The sequence below is a fragment of the Myxine glutinosa genome, chromosome 8 (genome assembly GCF_964187855.1).
Source record: "Myxine glutinosa chromosome 8, kmMyxGlut1.1, whole genome shotgun sequence".
NCBI lineage: Eukaryota > Metazoa > Chordata > Myxini > Myxiniformes > Myxinidae > Myxine > Myxine glutinosa.
The window spans coordinates 69,359,234-69,380,085 of NC_136268.1; the positions used below are offsets into that span (position 1 = coordinate 69,359,234).

Here is a 20,852-nt window from a genome sequence, read left to right on the forward strand (position 1 = left end):
TAAAACTGCCGCACACAGGATGTTAGGTTAAATGTAGAGGGAAACTACACCAAGTGTCACACTAATTGTTAAAAAGTAGTCCTGACCCTTGTATCAGAACCGGTCGGGCTCACTGGTGTGTGGGTTCGGCTCGGGGACGAGCCTGGCGAAGGAGGGGTGCAGTGTTGCGGTTCTGAGAAAGTGTACATATTTGATTAATAAAGGTTAAAGGTTTTGCCCCCATAGTTAGTCCACATGTAACACGTAGGTCACCTTAGAACGTTAGTTATTTCATAGCATATGTGAGATAAGGCCATTTCCAATAGTGATACCTGCGTTGTGTAAAGGAAGAAATAAGAGTAGGCCCCGTTCATTTTACGGCCCACCCTCCAAATCTACCTTGTTGGGCAACATCCATCCCGCGCCCCGATTCGGCTAATGCACCTTGCTTGCCAGCAGCGTTCGCTGCTCTTGGGTTTTCGCTCAAACCAGCCCAGATGCCATGAGGTAAGGCCTGGAAAAGGGGCGGAGCGTGAGGTTGGGGGTGTGGCCACGTCAAGCAGACGTCAAGGGCGGAGCCGGTAAGACCCCAACAACCAACCAGGGCTCGAGTGGGCATGGCTAAGGGGCATGGTGAGTGCGCGTCTACCAGATTCGAGAGGGTTCGCTGGGCGGCGCTATATAGTCGCGCACGCAAAGCCCTTCCACAGGACTGTGCGGAGAGGACTCGCGTGAAAAGGATTGGTGAAGAGGACTGATGCACTGGATCGAAAGGACTCGCGTGATAAGGATGGTGAAGGACTATTGGGGAAGGCGCTTTGTTGGAAGGACTGGCTGGCGTTGCGAATTGTAGAAGGACTCTTGTTGGACTGCGTCAAAGGTCTGGTACCAGGAGACTGATGAGCATTGAGAGAACTGCGAGGACTCGTTGGGAGAGCGCCCTGTGTTAAAGGACTTGTCGTTGTGAAAGCATTGCTGGAGCGGCGCATTGCAGAGGACTTGTGAAAGCGGCACATTGTATTGAACAACATTGGGAACGCGTATAAAGCGCCGGTATATATATTACGTATGCGGCCACACCAGTGTAACCGCCCAGCTTACCTCTCCCCATATAATTGTCCGCTCCGCGCCAACGACATGCGGAGAGCTTGCCTGCCGTCTACCATCTCCTTCGTGGTATGAGTCGGGGACCGGAGCGAGCTGTGGACGCCATCCCTGGACCTTCAACCCCGACCATCTACATCCCCGTGTGAGTGTATGTGTGTGTGTGTGTGTGTGTGTGTGTGTGCGGGCCCGTTTGTCTGGGGATAAGTATAAGACTGTTATTAAGGCTGCCCTGTGTATTCTGTACTTCTCCTTCTTCCTGTGTAAATAATTAATAAACCAATCTGTTCTTCCTTTTCCTCTTGATTCGACCGTTTTAGTGATTTCTCCATTGGGTAAACGTGGCACAATTAGGAACCGCTCCAATCGGGTTTAGTACCTGTTAACGGCCCGAATCGCGGCTCGCTATCGCTCGGCGTGTCCACTAAAACCGTGGTTTGGGCGGTGTTATTTCCTTGCTTCCTGGGAGGCGCTGGTAATTAGGTAATAGGACTAATTCGACCTACCACCCTATTCAGCGCTGACCAGAAGGAACGTGATAGCCCCGGATCGCGTCGGCTAGATAAAAGACAAGGGGATTCATCCCCCCTTGTTAAGGGGAAGGCCGAAGTTTGGAGATCCGCAACAATATATATATATATATGGTCACCTGATCAATATCCAGTTATTTAAACTCAAGTAAACGATTGATGTTTGGAGCTGCAGCAAAAATCAACCTGGGGCGTACAACACAGCAATGATGTCTCAAATAGCCGAATTTCCTTGTTTGAGGTCATAAAGGATAATGTGACGACTCCTTACACTAAAGTGTAGACCCACAGATATTTACGACAGCCAATACCGGGAAGAATGTCCGTGGATGTTCCGTCTCTGGGTGGGCTGAACAATAAAATTGCGAATTTAATTTTCTTCCTGGTATTGGCTGCAATAAAATATTACAGGTATGATAGTTAGGGGGCGGTAGCTCTACTAAGCTCATGCCTAATAGGTGAAAACTATGCAACTGTTTGGCCAGCAGAATGTATATAATGTATGTATGTATGTATGTATGTATGTATGTATGTATGTATGTATGTATGTATGTATGTATGTATGTATATATATATATATATATATATATATATATATATATATATATATATATATCAGTGTTTCCCAACCGTTTTCTGATCGAGTACCACTTGGAGGTCCCGTACCATCGCCGCGTACCACCTGGTTCCAGAAAAACTCAATCCGTGTACCACCTGGTTCCAGAAAAACTCAATCCGTGTACCACCTGGTTCCAGAAAAACTCAATTCGATAAGATATCAGGCTTATTTCAATTTAATGCGAGGGCTGCATCTGTTTCTTCTCCACCAGCTGGTCGATGCGGGGCATAACTTTGCTCACAGCACATCGGAAATCATGAAATATATCAGAAATCAGAAATAAAAAAATTATCAGGCCAAATCATTTTTTTTAAAGGTTGAGTCACGAACCACCTGGAAGGCCCTCGCGTACCACTAGTTGGGAAGCAGTGATATATATATATATATATATATATATATATATATATATACCAGTCACTATGCGACATTCATATCATCAGTGGAGAACCGCCAGCAAGGTGTCCCATACAGCTGCTGCTGCACCTTGCTGGGAGCGATACGCACCGCCTGCCACGCGGTGACGTTATCTCTGGTATCCACTCATCATATGGAGTCGACCTGGTTGCGGTTGGGAGTTACTAATAATGGTATCTGTAATCTGGTTCTCCAACCTAATGAGCGGACAACATGACGTCATCGCCATGCACGTCCGCCTTGCCTGCAAAGTTCCAGAGGAACCATCTAGCAGTGCGTCATTACGGATTATAAATACAGATACTGTCACAAGTGCATGCAAAACTCACAGTTACCGACCTGGTTTCGCCCTTGTTGGGGCTTCATCAGGGCAACGCAGTGAGGCTTTCCATACACTTGTAACTCTGTGACCCTTTCGGTTTTTATATCAGTCACTATGCGACATTCATATCATCAGTGGAGAACCGCCAGCAAGGTGTCCCATACAGCTGCTGCTGCACCTTGCTGGGAGCGATACGCACCGCCTGCCACGCGGTGACGTTATCTCTGGTATCCACTCATCATATGGAGTCGACCTGGTTGCGGTTGGGAGTTACTAATAATGGTATCTGTAATCTGGTTCTCCAACCTAATGAGCGGACAACATGACGTCATGTTGTTTGTTTGACATCATGACGTCATGTTGTCCGCTCATTAGGTTGGAGAACCAGATTACAGATACCATTATATATATATACATATATATATATATAAACAGACTTGTCATTTAATATGGAATATTTTTTTTGTGGGGGTGAACGTACTTTTCAAGATGTCTTAGAACCAAAAGTTCATTGGAATTATGTTGAAACTATTCTAGATTTTGTTAATGTGACCTTTAAAAGAAACAAAAACCACATTTGACATTTCGAAACAAATAAATTGATCCTTGAAAGTGATGCAAACTGATATCGAACTCAATTCATGGACAGTACTGTGTTAAACTTCTGTACGTTTTCCAGAAGTATCTCTTTATTTTGCACATTAGCCAAAAAATTTTTAATCAAAAACAAAAGTTAAATTACGACTGGGATTACGGACAGTAAAATTACAGTTCAGTACTTCGTGTAACCCCCACGAGCATTCAGGAGAGCACGTACACGTTGAGGCATGCTGTTCACGAGATTTGCCAAGGTTTGGACAGGAATCGCTTGACATGCAGTGACAATAGCCTGCTGCAATTCACGCACAGAGGTCGGCTGCTGGTCCAAGTGGTCGATTTGACGTGTTAATTCTGCCCACAAGTTCTCCATCGGATTCATATCCGGGGACATGGCAGGCCACTCCATATGCTCTACACCACGGTCAGCAAGAAAGTGTTGGATCATGCGAGCACGATGAGGCCGTGCATTGTCATCTTGGAAGACAAAGTTTCCTCGAAAGGCTGCACGAGCAAATGGAAGCAATGTTTCTTCCAGAATGGCCCTGTACTTGAACTGGTTCAGGTTTCCTTTCAGAACAACCAGGTCAGTTTTGCCCCCTGCATGAAAAGCAGCCCAAACGGTCACCCCACCACCTCCAGCTTGGACTCTTGGCACTATACAATCCTTGTTGTAGGCTTCATGCACTTGTCTGCGCACTCGGACGCGGCCATCTTGACGATCGATAGACCAGAAATCTAGACTCGTCACTGAAGATCACGTGATTCCAGTGTCCTGGCTGCCATTGACGGTGCTCTCTGGCCCACTGAAATCGGCGCTGGCGGTGTTGTCTGGTCAGGCGTGGCTTTCTCAGGGGACGCCTGGCACGATAGCCTGCTTGAACCAGTCGTTGGTTGACTAGCCTTCTGGATACAGGCACATTTGTCAGTTGCTGCCACTCAGCCCGAAGCCGATTAGCTGTCTTGGTACGGCCATTGCAGAATAACCGGTGCAGCTGGCGATCATCCCTCCTTGTGGTTCTGCGGAGACGTCCTGGCCTCGGTATTGGAGTAGGGACACCCCTCTGAGCATTTCGTTTCAGGATCTTTGACACCTGACTTTGAGTGATGCCATACTGCCGAGCAATAGCACGCTATTTCATGCCGTAATTTTGTAAAGCCACCACTCCATGACAAACAGCATTGTCGAGTTGACGGACCATCTCCAGAGGAAGTGGCAATAACTTTTGGAAAGGTGCAGCAGTTGTTTTCCACTAATACAGAACGCAACAACCCTTGTATACCCGACTGTGAAGCCAATCATCAAATGCACCTGTCCGTACATTTTGCCACGCCACCTGTGATATAATCCTGTTGTTGACTTCTTGCTGCGACAGACAATCAGTGACATGGTTCTTTTAACAAATAAATCACCAAAGTGTAAAAGAAACTCGCCAGATTGATATACTGAGTTCAGAAAGTAAACCCAAGTCAAGAAAAAATATATATTCCATATTAAATGCCAAGTCTGTATGTATATAATATGCAGTCACGTGAAAAAGTAAGTACACCCCATGTAAAGTTTTGACTTTTTCAACATATTTCAACATACAGCCATTTGATCTTCATTTCAACAATATTGACAGATAAAGGTGATATAATATAACAAATATCATGAAACATTTACATTTTGTAGTCCATTGTATTATTTAAATAAACATAAATGCAAATTTCGTATGTGGAAAAAGTAAGTACACCCTTACATTTATCACTACTTCAAATACCGAAAATTAGAATCAGGTGCACCAGCTCAGGTGCAAATTATTAGAACATCGTTAGAGAGGATCTTGGAGGAATCTGTCTTATTTAAACCTCAGACATTTAGTTTGGTTTGCTCTTTGTTGTTGAAGTGTGCGGCGTCACCATTCCTCGATCAAAAGAGCTCTCTGAGGCCTTCATAAAGATGGTTATAGATGCCCACGAGTCTGGGAAGGGATTTAAAAAGATCTCCAAACAATTTGAAATCAATCATTCCACTGTCCGGAAGATCATCTACAAGTGGAGAAAATTCCAAACAACTGCCAACTTGTTCAGGCCAGGCCTCCCCAGCAAGTTCAGCCCGAGAGCAGACCGCAAGATGCTGAAAGAAGTCTCTAAGAACCCCAGAATGTCATCACGGGACCTACAGGTAGCGCTTGCCACTGTTGATGTCAAAGTGCACAAGTCTACCATTTCAAAGAGGCTGCACAAATTAGATCTACATGGGAGGTGTGCCAGGAGGAAACCTTTGCTGTCCAGAAAGAACATCAGGGCAAGACTAAAGTTTGCCAATGAACACCTCGGCAAAGACCAGCACTTCTGGAACAATGTGCTCTGGACAGATGAGTCAAAGGTAGAGCTATTTGGCCACAGTACCAGAAGACATGTTTGGTGAAAACCAAAGACAGCATTTGACCACAAGAACCTGATACCAATTGTAAAGCATTGTGGTGGAAATATTATGGTTTGGGGCAGCTTTGCTGCATCAGGGCCTGGGCAGCTCACCATCATGGAATCCACTATGAATTCTTCATTGTACCAGAGGGTGCTTGAGGATAATGTGAGGCCATCTGTTGGAAAGTTGATGCTCAACCGAAGGTGGACCTTGCAACATGACAATGACCCTAAACATACCAGTAAATCCACCAAGGAATGACTAAAAAGAAAGAAATGGAGGGTTCTGGAATGGTCAAGTCAAAGCCCGGATCTAAATCCCATCGAGATGTTGTGGGGGATTTGAAACGAGCTGTGAATGCAAGAAACCCCTCAAACATCGCACATCTGAAAGAATTCTGCATGGAGGGGTGGGCAAAAATTTCTCCCAGTCGATGTCAGAGACTGGTAGACAGTTATAAGAAACGCCTACTTGAGGTTGTTTTTGCCAAAGGGGGCAAAACCACCTATTAGAGCCAAGGGTGTACTTACTTTTTCCACATGCGAAATTTGCATTTATGTTTATTTAAATTATACAATGGACTACAAAATGTAAATGTTTCATGATATTTGTTGTATTATATCACCTTTATCTGTCAATATTGTTGAAATGCAGATCAAGTAGCTGTGTGTTGAAATATGTTGAAAATGTCAAAACTTTACATGGGGTGTACTTACTTTTTTACGTGACTGTATATATATACATCCATATATACACACACACACACATTTTGCTGCAGTTTCAGGAAACCGCTCAGAGGCAATGGCAACCACTATACAAGGCCCCTTAGTGTAGTTATTTCCGTAGCACAAGATTAGAATAGCTTTAAGAGTTTGAGTAGGTTTAAGATATGGAACTACTGAATGAGTTCAAGCAGGTTTCAGCTTTGGGAACCACTCTAAATGGTTTCCAATAGGTTTTAGATTCCATTTGACAATTATTTGGTTTCCTGTTTCATCATGTCCTCCCTATACAGTGCCTTCAGAAAGTATTCACACCCCTTGACTTTTTTCTAATTTTGTTGTGTTAGAGCCTGAATTTAAAATGGATTAAATTGAGATTTTGTTGGCAATGATCTTCACATATTACCGCATAATTTAAAAGTAGATTTATTTTTCGAATTATTTACAAAATAATTAAAAATTTAAAGGTGAAATATCAAATTTACTTAAGTATTCAACCCAGAGTCAATACTTCATAGAAGCACCTTTGGCAGCGATTACAGCTTCAGATCTTCTTGGTTATGTCTCTATCAGCTTTGCACATCTGGATTTGGGGGGTTTCTCCCATTCTTCCTTGTAGATTTGCTCAAGTTCTGTCAAGTTGAATGGGGAGCGTCAGTGAACAGTAAATCTTCACCACAGTCTAAGGTCTTTTGCACTCTGAAGCAGGTTCTCCTCAAGGATTTGCTTGTATTTGGCTCCATTCATTGTTCCCTCTATTCTTACAAGTCTCCCAGTCCATGCCACTGAAAACCATCCCCATAGCATAATACTGCCACCACCATGCTTCACGTTAGGGATGGTGTGAGATGTGTGATGAGCTGTGCTCGGTTTCTGCCAGACCTAGCGCTTTATGTTCAGGCCAAAGAGTTCACTTTTCATCTCATCAGACCAAATAATACTTTGCATCATGCTCTCAAGAGTCTTTCATGTGCCCCTTTGCAAACTCCAGGCATGCTGTGATATGCCTTTTGTCTCAGGAGTGGCTTCTGTCTGGCCACTCTCTCAAAAAGCCTAGATTTGTGAAGGGCTGCAGAGACTGTTGTCCTTCTGGCAGGTTCTCCCATCTTAGCCAGGGAACTCTGGGTTAATGGTCACCTCCCTGACCAAGGTCCTTCTTGCCCGGTTGCTCAGTTTGGATGGACGAACTCTAGGAAGAATCTGGGTCGTTATATATGCTTTCCATTTCCTAATGATGGAGCTCACTGTGCTCCTGGGAACTTTCAACACACAAGAAATGGTTTTATACCTTTCCCAGGATCTATGCCTCCTCACAATTCTATCTCGGAGTTCTACAGACAGTTCCTTGGACTTCATGGTAGAGTTTTTGCTCTGGCATGCACTGTCATTTGTGGTGTTTCTTTCTAAATCATGTCCAATGAATTGAATTGGCCACAGGTGACCTTCAATCAAGTTGTGGAGACATCTCAATAATTATCAAAGTAAATTGGATGCACCTGAGCTTAATTTGGAGCCATCTGTCATCTGTCATAGCAAAGGGGTTGAATACCTATTGACTCGAGACATTTCAACATTGCATTTTTTATTACTTTGTAAAGATTTCTAAAAAAAAAAAAATTCCACTTTGACATTATGGGGTATTCTGTGTAGATCAATGACAAAACATCTTGGTTAAATCCATTTTAAATTCAGGCGCAAACACAACAAAATGTGAAAAAGTCAAGGGGTGTGAATACTTAGTGAAAGCACTGTAAATGATGACCAAAAAACAAAATTCGTTGATTTGCTGGTAACAGTGTAAACTGTTGTGTGGTTGAAACAACAGGTGTAAATGGATTACTAGTGCTTTAGTATTCCATAAGCGAGAGACAACAAAGGCTGCAGGCACTATGTGAACATGGCAGTTAGAAGCAACGAGGACAAGCAGATATATCCATAATCCTTATGGTTTGGCACATACCTTTTAGTGCCGATGGCATCGAGTTCATCAATGAAGATTATCGTGGGGGCTTTTTCCTTGGCAAGAGCAAAGGCGTCCCGCACAAGCTTGGCTCCATCTCCAATGAACATCTGTACTAGCTGGGGCCCAGCTAGTTTAAGAAATGTAGCCTGAAAATGGAAAACAGCCTTCATGGATTGCAAATCACATCAACATATCCCCCCCTCCCCCTTTCACCCCTTTCTTCAAAACTGGGGCAAAATGATGGCAGGAGGAACATATCTTCAATTTTAATTCTTATTAAAAACAGCTTTGATTACAGTCCCATGTTCCAAACTTTGATGATGTCGAGTCTCCTCAGGCAATGATGGAATTGCCTTTTTATGGCTGGTACACACGGGTAAGTGTGTGGTATAGACGGGGGGGGGGGGGGGGCGGCACTCCCCTCCATCTCTCTGCTGGAGGGGAGTGGCGATCTCTCTGCGCCAATCCCCTCCATCCACCTCCAATTCGCCCTCTTCCGCCCGTGCTGTTGGAGTCGACTGGGCTCTCATCCACCAGATGTGCAGAGCCATCTGCCATTTAAACCGCATGGCTGCGGACTGTTACCCTAGTAAGGAGGGCTAACAGGTACTACACCTTGCCCACAGGTGACCTGGGGTTTTGCAGGGCAGGGGCATCCATCTCCCTGAGGTATCAGAAGACACCCACAAACCCTAACAAATCTTAAGTTGCTGGGTTGTTTCTGTAACATTACTATATTAGCCATCATACTGACACACAGGCCTGGTGTTGGCTTAGCGGCTAGGGTGCCGGCTTGGTTTCCTTGTATCCTGGGTTTGAATCCCGGTCGATCGCTGAATTAATGCCGGGCTCAGCCAGCAAACTAATTGACTCAGCCCGTCATCCTTCCGAGGTCGGCAAATTGAGTACCAGTTCACTGGTAATTCCCTGTGTGTCGCAAGAGGCGACTAACAGGGTTGGTGGCAGAAAGGGCATCCGGTCATAAAACATTGCTTCAAAAGGGGGACCACGGTGCCCGAAAAAGGCCAACCCCTGCTCGGCGGGGAAAAATGGCCTCGAAAGGTGGTTCCATCATACTGAAACACACAATTTGGCATCTGTATGTTTGTCTGACGAGGTTTGACCGTGATACATTTGGTCGTTACTTATCCAATCTCAACCAAACTTCACAGGAGGACTAAGGGTCATAAAATGAAGGTTGTAGCACATTCATTTTCACCCCTCCGCTCGGGGATTTTCTCCACCAAAGAAGTTCTCCCCAACAATGTTGAGGTGCATATCCGGGTTAAGCTAGCTTTATCATGGCGTTTTTCCAATAGTAATGATTATACCTTCTAATAACATGACCCTTCATGAATAAATAAATGACCCTTCCAATAACAAAACTAATGATAATAGCATAATATTAATTATATTACAAAACAATATTAATACCAATAATATCCCACCCCCCCAAGGGGTTTTTCCTCCTTGAACAAACGTCGAGTCAACGTTTATAAATAGCTTATCATGGCGTTTTTGTGGGAGCAACGGCCCAACGGCTTCTACAAGATGTAAAAACATTATAAACCACAAACACATATGATTATCTTTTTAAACAGTCCCTACTGCTGTTTATAACACTAAATAAAGACATTTGGAGGAATCCTGACATCTGTGAGGTATGTTTTACTTGCAGAACTGAGCGAAGATCTACTGTACTCTATATACCCCACAAGAGTTGGGTTAATAACATGACCCTGCCGCTAAGTGGAGTTTTTTGCAGCAAACTTTTGAAACTCGCTCCTGCTGTTTAACACGATACTGAAAGGGAGGAAGCCCGGGTTGTGCTCATTTGCCAAGCAGCTAGCTAGTTCTTACCAAGCCAGCCATTCCTTAACGGTTTTGAATGGAGTGCTTGCTCGAATGCTTAAAGCATTTGGTGATCTCTCCACAAGAAACTTGGTAAATGAACACACACCCAATGTTCTTGAGACCCAACCATAGATCGAGTGTAATCTATATACCCCAAAGAGGAATGACCCTTCCTGCTGCTAACGTAGTGAGCGGGTGTACTAGTAAAGTATAAATTCACAAGATATATTTTTATCCATAAATAGGAAAAATAATCAAATAAATCCTTAAGGATGGTGAGTTAGATGTAAAGAAAGTTCACGCATGTTGAAGGCACCAGTATATCATAAAGGCAGCAGGTATCTTGCCTTGGTCTGAGCAGCGCAAGCACGAGCCAGCAGCGTTTTTCCGGTACCAGGTGGGCCGTACATGAGAACACCCTTTGGAGGTTGAATTCCCAAATTCTCAAAACGTTCCTTGTGTGACATGGGAAGTACTATGGCCTCCACAAGCTGCGGTATGGAATTGCAATATATGATAAAGTAAGACGCGCTGAACCAATGACAAAAACAAACTAAACCAATCAAAGAAACGTGGTGAACCAAGTAAATATGGCAAACAACTCAGATCTCCAATCACAGAAATATGATGAACCAATCACATCAATGGTAAAACATGGCCAATCAATCACATCACCAATCATAAAACATGTCTAACCATCAGAATTTTTTTTTTAAATTACAAACAAAGATTATATGGGTTACTTGATATCCCAATTTGGGTTTTTGCTTCATATAATATAATGACCCCACATTGGAATCCAATATTGTATGGTAATTTACTTGGATTATAATGATCCTCGGTTCATTCAGGTAAAAGTACAAATATCCATTTTCTAAATGTAATGAGAGTTATTCCTGCTCCTCACAATTTTAAACAAACAATCAACATATTTTGTATGATGCTGAGCATGCATAATCATCTTATGGCAAGACCTCCTGGATCTGCTTGTCCAGTCCACCGACATCCCCGTACTGCTCCGTAGGACGTTCATCGACCTCCATGGCTTTCACACGAGAGTCGTACTCAGTCGGCAGTGTCTCCAAAATCAGGTACGAGTCCTTATTCACGCCCTTGGAAAACAAAACACTGAAGGTCCTCAGGCAAAGGTCACTTAAAGAAAAGCCAAATGCTTCTCTACAAATTATTCAACCTCATGAAAAACACACATAGGCTCCAATGATGGGGACAATGTATGCCAGAAATACTTTAGACACCTTCAATATTAGCAATTCATGTACTTCATGATCATGGAAATTAATCAGAAGGATGCACTGCATTTCATATTATTATGAGACAAGACGCCTTCTTCCTCTCTTCCCTTCAATGAGGCTGAAATAAGTTAATAAAAAAGAAGAAAAAAAAGCAAGAATATGTACGAGCATATGGCAAATACATATTCGCAGGAATAGGTAAGAGCATATGGCAAATACATATTCGCAGGAATAGGTACGAGCATATGGCAAATACATATTCGCAGGAATAGGTACGAGCATATGGCAAATACATATTCGCAGGAATAGGTACAAGCATATGGCACATACATATTTGCAGGAATAGGTAGGAGCATATGGCACATACATATTCGCAGGAATAGGTACGAGCATATGGCACATACATGTTCACAGGAACGGGTACGAGCATATGGCACATGCATGTTCACAGGAATGGGTAGGAGCATATGGCACATATGTATTCACAGGAATGGGTACGAGCAGAATGGGATTCATAGGAATATGTACAAAAATGGTGGAGGATTTGAAATGCAGAGAGACTCGGTTGGGCAAGGCATGTGTGTTCTTGGAAAAGAAGATGTTTTTCTTTTTTTTGTCTTTGGTTTTTTTGGAAATGGAATTTAGGTTATTTTGAAACAGAAAAGACACCTTTGTGAGACAGAAAATTGTCGGCACTACTTCGATTAACGAAAAAGGACTTACCACAAGATCTCCTGGCTTCAACTTTTCTGCATCTACAAGGCCAATCACAGGCAGGAAATATGTCTGAAAAAGACAGTTACAATGCTTTAGGGAATAATAATAATAATAATAACAATAATAATAATAATGATAATAATAATAACAATCATCGAATCAAAACAAAATTTAAAACACCTTACAGTCTGGAATAATGAAAGATAAAGATGTCATCTCACCACTGTTAACAGTTAATGAACTACAACATCAAATAAAGACCGAGGGAGTCTAACTAGGCAGTCTCACTACAGTGGAAACAAAATGAAAGCAAGTGTATTGTACTGTATCAAACTGTATCGTATCATTGACATTCACAGTCACGAAATAAGCACTCACTCTTGAACTAGAGGAACCACACCGTACCTTTCATTCATAAACAATACTTTTAACTCAACTGCACTATGTCCAGCTGAGTTTTTGTCGACACCCAGTGTCCGTCGTCCGTCTGTCGTCTGTCTGTCTGTCTGTCGTCTGTAAACAATTCAACGTCTACGCTCTAAAAGTCACAAATATTGATTAAATTTGATGAAACTTGTTATGCAGCATCTTTAAGACATAAACTAGTTTGGGATTGCATTTGGGCGTTGCACGCCCAAAAATGGGCGAGGCAGGGCGGCCATATTGAAAAATCAATTTTTGTCAATCTGGTACTTCCTCATGTAGCTAGAAGGCTGAAACTTGGTGTGTAGACAGTATGTAACAAACCTCAACACATATATTACGGGTTTAGACGATGTCTGAAAAATGACCTCGTCGTGACCTATGACATGACTTGACCCATAAACATCAGTTTGGATGACGTCCAAGCTCTAAAAGTCACAAATACTGATCAAATTTGATGAAACTTAATCCTTTTGCCACTTAAAGATATTTGAAAATTTTCATTTTTCTGGTTTCCATGGAAACAAGTTGGACATAGTGCATTTTGTTATACATTTCGTTTCCGGAGCAGAGCTCAAAAACCGTTCAATATATCTTAACCTAACTTTGTACACATATTAGTTAGGTGCTGACCTGGTGCCTTATTCTGGGATAGTGTGAGAATGTATGGATAATTCAATAGAAAATGACTAAGTTGCAATGTCACTTGAGTCCAATTCAATGAATAATGACTATGTGTGTGTGTGTGTAAGGAAGTGGGGATTTGATGAATGAATACTTAAACCCTGTTGAACACATCTATTGAAATATTCAACATATCTTGATTCAATACCATACATGTATATTGTTTGACCGTCTTTCTAAATAAATTCAAGTCTGAAATCTGAGAAAAGTAATTGCAGTTTTACTTTTCATGCCTCACTTAAAACTCAATTTTTTCTAGTTTCCTGTTTAAACATGAGATACCTTCAACGTTACTGTACTTCTTTAGCACATATAAACTATATAGTTTGTGGTTCTGTTATGCATATTCTAACCATATTGATATAGACCAGTTGAGTTCAGGTTCCCTGGAACCTCTAGTTGTTCTTGTTATCTTTGACACACCTGTCGTGTGGACGTTTTGATCACGGCGCACTTTCCTTTTCTTTGAGAATCCAGATCTACGTTTGCACCATCTTCTTCCTGCTCAGTTGGGTCCACATCTAACAACTGCATACACGGGTCAGTCAGTTTATAAGCGGCAGGAAGAAGAAATGAACATTTGATCCATTTCTGTGCTATCTGATTTTCTCAGTAATAGTTAAGAAACATCTTGCTCACAAACACAGTATGATGTAATAAAAACAACAGGAGAGGAAAACTACACTGCCCACATGATCATGGGTTAGAAAATAAAATATAAATGTCGAATGAGGCATGCACCTCTGATTCCATCTGGTTTTGTCTTCAAATAACCAGGTACCATCTTGTAGTACAGATGGTAATGAGGTCCATGATGTTAAAAAAAAAGTGCACCCTTTACTATGTCATATCCAGTAATCACCAAAGAAGGAAATAAAATACCGAACACATTTATATTACACCTGAATTACGGTGGGGTTTTGATCTTCACCCTCTCACTTCCAATGCATAGATAACGATTCAACACCTCATCAAAGACAGAGTCCTTAGCCACACCTTATAATGCAGTCTAGATTTTATACTTGGATAACAAATTAATAAAAACAAACGGGGAAATAAGGTAAAAGCCCCAAAAATTAATAAATAATTAAATGTGGTACATCAGCAGCAGTGATGGTAAAGTGAATATAAACAAGCACACAGTAACAATTGCTTTGCAATACATGTCCCCTAGGGGTCCCAATGAATGTTCTTCTTCCAAGCACTCAGCATTTGTGAGCCATATACAGTAGGCCAAATTGTTCAAAAAGTCCAAAAAGGGCATAACTCCGTGGAAAATTGGCGAAACGCCTGGAACATGTTCTATAAATTATCATTATAAGGCCATGTACCAAGTTTCAGATGAATATGTTGACGGGTATGGGGAAAATGCCTGGAGAACCACAGGTGGGACAGACAGATGGACGGGCAGGCAGATGGACAGATGGAGAACAAACTTATAGTCCCCTCCAGTGAAAACGGAAGGGGACTAATAAACAATTCAAGGTGGTTTGCCAATAATGGTGACCCTGCAGATACTTAGGGGGAGGGAGAGGGGTGGTGGGGACAGAGCACAGAGGGTGTCGAAGACCAGAAAGGAGGTGGTGCAAGACAGAGAGATCACCGACCTATCTGCAATGTGAAAATGATAAGCCCATAGACTGAGTTTCATCGTGGGAGATTCCAAAGATTTTGAAGGCCTTGGTTTCCATGGTGTCAAGCTGAGCAGTGTGTGAGGCAGGGGCACCAGCCAAGAGGGGAGAGCAATAGTCCATCAAACTGCAGATGAAAGCCTTGTAGGTGGATAAGAATTCAGGTCTGCCAAGGAAGGACTTTGTACGACGGGGGATGCCCAGCTGGCTGACTTTGGAGGCCAACTTAGAAATGCGGTCTGGCTTTTTTTTTTTTTTTTTTTTTTCTTTTTTTTTTTTTTGTATACAAGATCGAGGCTCGTGAAAGAGCTAACATTAATCACACAAAAAGACAAACCGACACACAAAACACAAAAAACAAGGGGAGCGGTAGACAAGATGGGGAGAGAGGGGGAAGGACACAAAAGAGAGGGGGAAGGACACAAACACAACATTTGAGAGCAGGGACATCGGGAGGACTTGGGGGGAGGTGGGAGAGGATTAAAACATATGAACACTGCAAGGACTCCGGGGTGAATTACCGGGGGTAGAAAAGATCAAGGTTTTCGATGGGGGAAGATAAGAGATGGTGGTGAACAGCTGTTTTAAAGACCTGGAGGGGGGAGTGGGATTGAAGGGAGTGGGGGAGTTTGTTCCAGAGGCGGGAGAAAAGGGGAATGAAAGAGTGAAGGTGAGCAGAGAGCCTAGACTTTGGCAGTTTAACCAGAAGAGGGTTGCAGGCAGATCTTGTGCGACCTGAAGGAATATTGGGGGGACAGAGCACAGAGAGAGCTGTGGGAGCAAGGCCGGAGAGGAGTCGGTAGAAGACAGAAAGACCACCAACCTGCCTGCGGTGAGTGAGTGAAAGGCCCTCGGCGTTGACTACATCACAGGAGATTCCAATGATTCTGAAAGCTTTGGCCTCAACAGCGTGAAGCCGAGCAAGGTGTGAGGCAGGAGCACCAGCCCAGAGGGGGGAACAGTATTCCATTGAGCTGCGGATGAAAGCCTTGTATGTGGTGAGGAGCTCAGGTGTGCCAAGGAAGGACTTCGCACGACGGAGGATGCCCAGTCGGCGACTGGCTTTGGAGGCCAGCTTGGAAATGTGGTTTTCCCAAGAAAGATCATGGCAGATAGTGAGACCCAAAAGCTTGAGCGACAGAACTTCTTGGAGAGGATTGTTGAGAAAGTAGATGGGAGGGTTGTCCAGTCGGTCCTTTCGGAGAGACATTGTAAGAGTGTGAGATTTGTCAGGATTGAAAGACATGTTCCACTTGTTTGACCAGTCTGTGATTTTGTCCAGGTCTGCAGAGAGTGAGGAGGCTGCAGACTGCCGATCTGAGGGATGAGGAATGGAGCGACAGAGAGTAGAGTCGTCAGCAAAGAGATAGAGAGGATTTTCAAGAGAGTCAGAGAGATCATTGATGAAGACCAGAAAAAGCACAGGGCCCAGAACACTACCTTGGGGAACTCCAGCCTGAACAGGAAGAGGAGATGAGAGAAACCCATTCAGGGCCACACGTTGACTACGACCAGAGAGGAAGTCCGCCAGCCATGCGTGGAGATTTCCATGGATACCAAAGGAGGAGAGTTTGGAGAGCAGAGCAGGGTGCCAGACCGTATCGAAGGCACGTGAAATGTCAAGGGAGACAGCTCTAATTTCCTGTTTGGCGTTGAGGACCTCCATCCATTGTTGAGAAAGCAGAAGCAGCATGTCCAGAGTAGAGTGACCAGGTCTGAAACCAAATTGATGATCAGAGATCAAGCCATTGGAGAAGAGGAAAGATTTAATATCTGAAGCAATGATGGATTCCATGACTTTGCTGATAATTGGGAGAAGGCTGATTGGTCTGTAGTTGCTGGGATCTGTTTTTGCACCTTTTTTGTGCAAAGCGGTGATGTTGGCTGATTTCCAAGCAGATGGCAGATGACCTTGAGCAAAAGAGAGGGTGAAGAGAACAGAAAGAGGGAGTGAAAGTGCAGAAGAACATGATTTTAGGACCCGTGGGCTGATGCCGTCAGGACCAGTTGCAGAATCAGAGTCGAGGGTTGCCAGAAACTTTTCCACCTTGTCAGGAGGAAAGGACACAGAGTCCAGGAGCAGCTGGGTACGACTGGGTACGGTGGGTACAGAGAGGGTTGGGTTTGGGACACAAGATTTAGAGGCAAACACAGAGTTGAGGCATTCAGCTTTTTCACGTGCGGAGTCAGCCGTTAAGCCGTTTGAGGTGAGGGAGGGGATGGAGGGGGAACAAACACCAGAAACAGATTTGACCAGACGCCACCAGGATTTGGAAGAGGGAGACAGATAAGAGAGTTCGGTCTTGAGAATGGTGAGATATTGTTTCCTGGCTCTCCTGAGGGTGGACACACACTTGTTTCGGGCTTTGTGAAAGGAAATGAGATTTCCTTCCGTTGGATTTGCTTTCCAGGAAACGAAAGCAAGTTGTTTCAGGGCAACAGCCTCACCACAAGATTCCGTGTACCATGGACGGGAGGAAGGGTATGACAACTGAAGACGAGATGGTATAAATCTGTGCATGAGAGAGAGCAATTTACTTTGAAAGAATTTCCAGGATGAGTTGATGTCAGAGGCGGTAGAGATGGGAGACCAGTCCAGATGATTGATGGCTGCTTGAAGACCGTGCCAGTTGGCCTGAGTGAAATGCCAGACTCGTCGACGCTGAGGAGGCTCTCTGAGAATGGTCAGAGATGTCCACTTTGACAAGCACATGATCAGATTAGCCGATTGGAGCAGAAGAAGAGCAGCAGACATTTTCAGGGAAGTTTGTCATAACCAAATCCAGAAGAGAAGATGCTCCGTTGACTGAGATCCGGGTCGGGAAATTGACAGATTGTGTCAGTCCCAGTGAGTCGCAGAAGTCCTTTGCTGAAGAGCCATGGCTGGTGAGAGAGGTACCCACACCCAGCCAACTGGCATGGTGACAATTGAAATCACCACATATGAGGAAGAGAGAGTTGGGATGGGTAGATAGAAGTTGGTCCATATTATCAGACAGTGAGATGTAGATGGAGTCATCGCTGTTTGGTGGACGGTACAACACACATATGAACAAAAGGTGGGAGCGAAGGGGAAGCCGTAGCCAAAGGTATTCCTGGGGGTGAGGTGGAGAGAGGGCAGTGGAGGGCGAGTGAGGAAGAGAGTTTTTTATAAAGATAGCAACCCCACCTCCAGGACGAGGCTCAGGTCTATCATACCGGAGGAGGGAGTAACCTGGGAGAGATACCAAGGCATCAGAGACATCATGAAGGAGGAAAGTTTCTGTTAAGCAGATCACATCTGGTTTGTCAGAAGCAACCTGTATGGAGAGGTCAGTCAAGTTTGAGCGAAGGCCCCGGATGTTTGAGGTCCATACCGTTAATGAAGAGGAAGGGGGAGCATCGGGTCCAGAACAGGGGGGGGGAGGGGTAGGGTAAGATGTGGAAGAGGAGGAAGAGGTAGGGAGAGCTGTTGAAGGTGTGTCAGAGATTTCAGAATAGCTTGGAGAAAGGGAAGAATGGGGCGGACAAAAGGTTTGATGGAGATTGGGTGAGGCACAGTGAGGTGTTATTTGAGGAGGGGGAAGAGCAAGGCAGAAGGTTTGGGGAGATGAAGGTGAAAGTTGGAAGGAGGAAGAAGCAGGGAGGATGCTTTGAGGAGGAGGGGTGAGAGGGGAGTCTAGGAGGGGAGGAGCGAGGGAGAGTCTCGGAGGGGAGGGGTGTGGGGGGAGTTTAGGAGGGAGGGGAGGGAAGGGGCAAGGGGGGAGATTTGAAAGGGATGGGTGATGGGGAGGATTTGGAGGGGAGGGGTGAGATTGGATTTTGAAAAGTGTACGATTCATGGGAAACGAACATTTTTTGCAAAATGAGTTTGAGACCTTCGAGTCAAAAATACGTTTGAGGACACTGGAGGAGGGATGGAGTTCTGGATAGTTTAGGGAATGTAGAAAGGAGGAACTGTAAGAGATGGTATTATATATATATTTTGGAATGAATAGATTTGGTGAGCAAGACGAAAGCATCCTTTTGTAGGAAAAGAAGAAAAGGGTGTTATAATATATGAGAGAAAATAGTTGTTCAGGGGAGAGATTATACATTTCTAACCGCGTGATCGCGAACGAAGAACGAAAAGAACAAATAAACGAATAAGACCTGGGAAGGAAATTGTTTTTTTTTGTTTTTTTTTTGTGAGTACAGATATTAACTGTTTAGACTTGAGAGTTTTAGCCAACTTAGCCGTGTGGTTTTCCGAAAGAAAGATTATGACTGTTAGTGAGGACCAAAGGATTAAAAACGTAACTTCTTCAAGAGGATTGTTTATAAAGTACCATAAACTGGGGCTACTTTGAACATTTTTTTTCTTTCCCATAGAACCCTGGCTAATGTAATAAATATATCTCACTCCTTTCATTACTCAAATAGGGGGAATGAATGAAGCTAATGATAGCATGCATCAAAACTGCTTAGCTGTGCATATAAATATATATATATTTTAAAGAAATTAGGTGTTCACAGTAACCCCACGAATGGGGCTACTTTGAATCTGTGTGAATTTGCTATACATAGTCAAAGGAACCCCTCTGTTGGGGTGTCATTGAATGCTATAACTGTTTTAAAAAAGAAAATGAATCAAAAACAACATTTCAGAAAACTCTTTTTAAATAATACCGGTACTGGATATCAATTTGGGATTGTGAAAAATTTGAAAATCGGCATAATGAGGAATAGGACACCATTTTATCATAAAACTTCCGTTAACAATTATATTACTTGTATTGCGCTTTACCAAGGCAATACAATCACAAGAAACATGTGAAATTACAGTAATACGGTTCCAATAGTGAAGAACAAATCGACGGAATGGATGGTGCAAAATAACCCTTTGTATAGAGGTCATATCACATTGGGGTATGTGTCCCCACCCTCCCCTCCTACTGCATTTTAAAGTTTTGCAGTTCCTTCGCATTGAATGTAAGTCCACCCCTTCTTTCCTCTTTTGGGGGACTCAGCAGTCTAACCAACTGGTTTACAGTAACATTACCCTCATCAGGTACGGATGGCCAAACAAATTTATTGTCAACTTTCTTCGATGACCTCATGAACTTCATAGTGCATTCATCTTCATCGACTATCACTAATTTGGCCACATAAAATTTGACAGAAGTTTTCACTTGGAATTTTACAACATAATAGTTGCCAATGGATGGTACTATGTCATCTGGCAGGACTTCCTCTTCAGACTCGATGCTATCACTTATCTGATCCTCGCTTTCTTCTACTTCGCTTGATTCTGTCTCTGCGTCATCAATGCTGCCATCATCACTCTGTGACCCATGACTGATTATGTCATCGATGGCATTGCTGGTTGGTTCCTGTAAGTCCTCTGCACTTATGCTTTTCTCCGGCTCTACAGATATTTTCTTCCTTCTCTTTTTGGGGGGATCTTGCTGGTCTCCAACCCCACGCATATTCTTCAGAATCCCTACGACTACTTCTGACACTGTTGTAGGTATGGCAGCATCATTTTCGTCACTGTCTGGTAGCCGCTTAATAACCCCGTGTCCTAGAGTGGGGTGACGCTTCATGAAATCATTTGCCCAATCAAATGATGGAAAATTATTGTGGAACTGCGCCACCATTCTCCCTTG

At 43.5% G+C, this 20,852-nt stretch overlaps 1 protein-coding gene across 2 annotated transcripts in view; it reads right to left on the minus strand.

The window, feature by feature from the left end:
* PSMC3 (proteasome 26S subunit, ATPase 3) overlaps positions 1 to 20,852 on the minus strand; it is a 40,793-nt gene that overhangs the window by 14,965 nt on the left and 4,976 nt on the right. For both annotated transcript variants that reach the window (XM_068124620.2, XM_068124621.2), the window contains exons 4-8: positions 14,018 to 14,122; positions 12,494 to 12,556; positions 11,492 to 11,629; positions 10,865 to 11,008; positions 8,661 to 8,809 (exon numbers count right to left, since the gene is read on the minus strand). In XM_068124620.2, the coding sequence (XP_067980721.1) occupies positions 8,661 to 8,809; positions 10,865 to 11,008; positions 11,492 to 11,629; positions 12,494 to 12,556; positions 14,018 to 14,122 (599 nt within the window). The remainder of the gene's footprint in view (positions 1 to 8,660; positions 8,810 to 10,864; positions 11,009 to 11,491; positions 11,630 to 12,493; positions 12,557 to 14,017; positions 14,123 to 20,852) is intronic.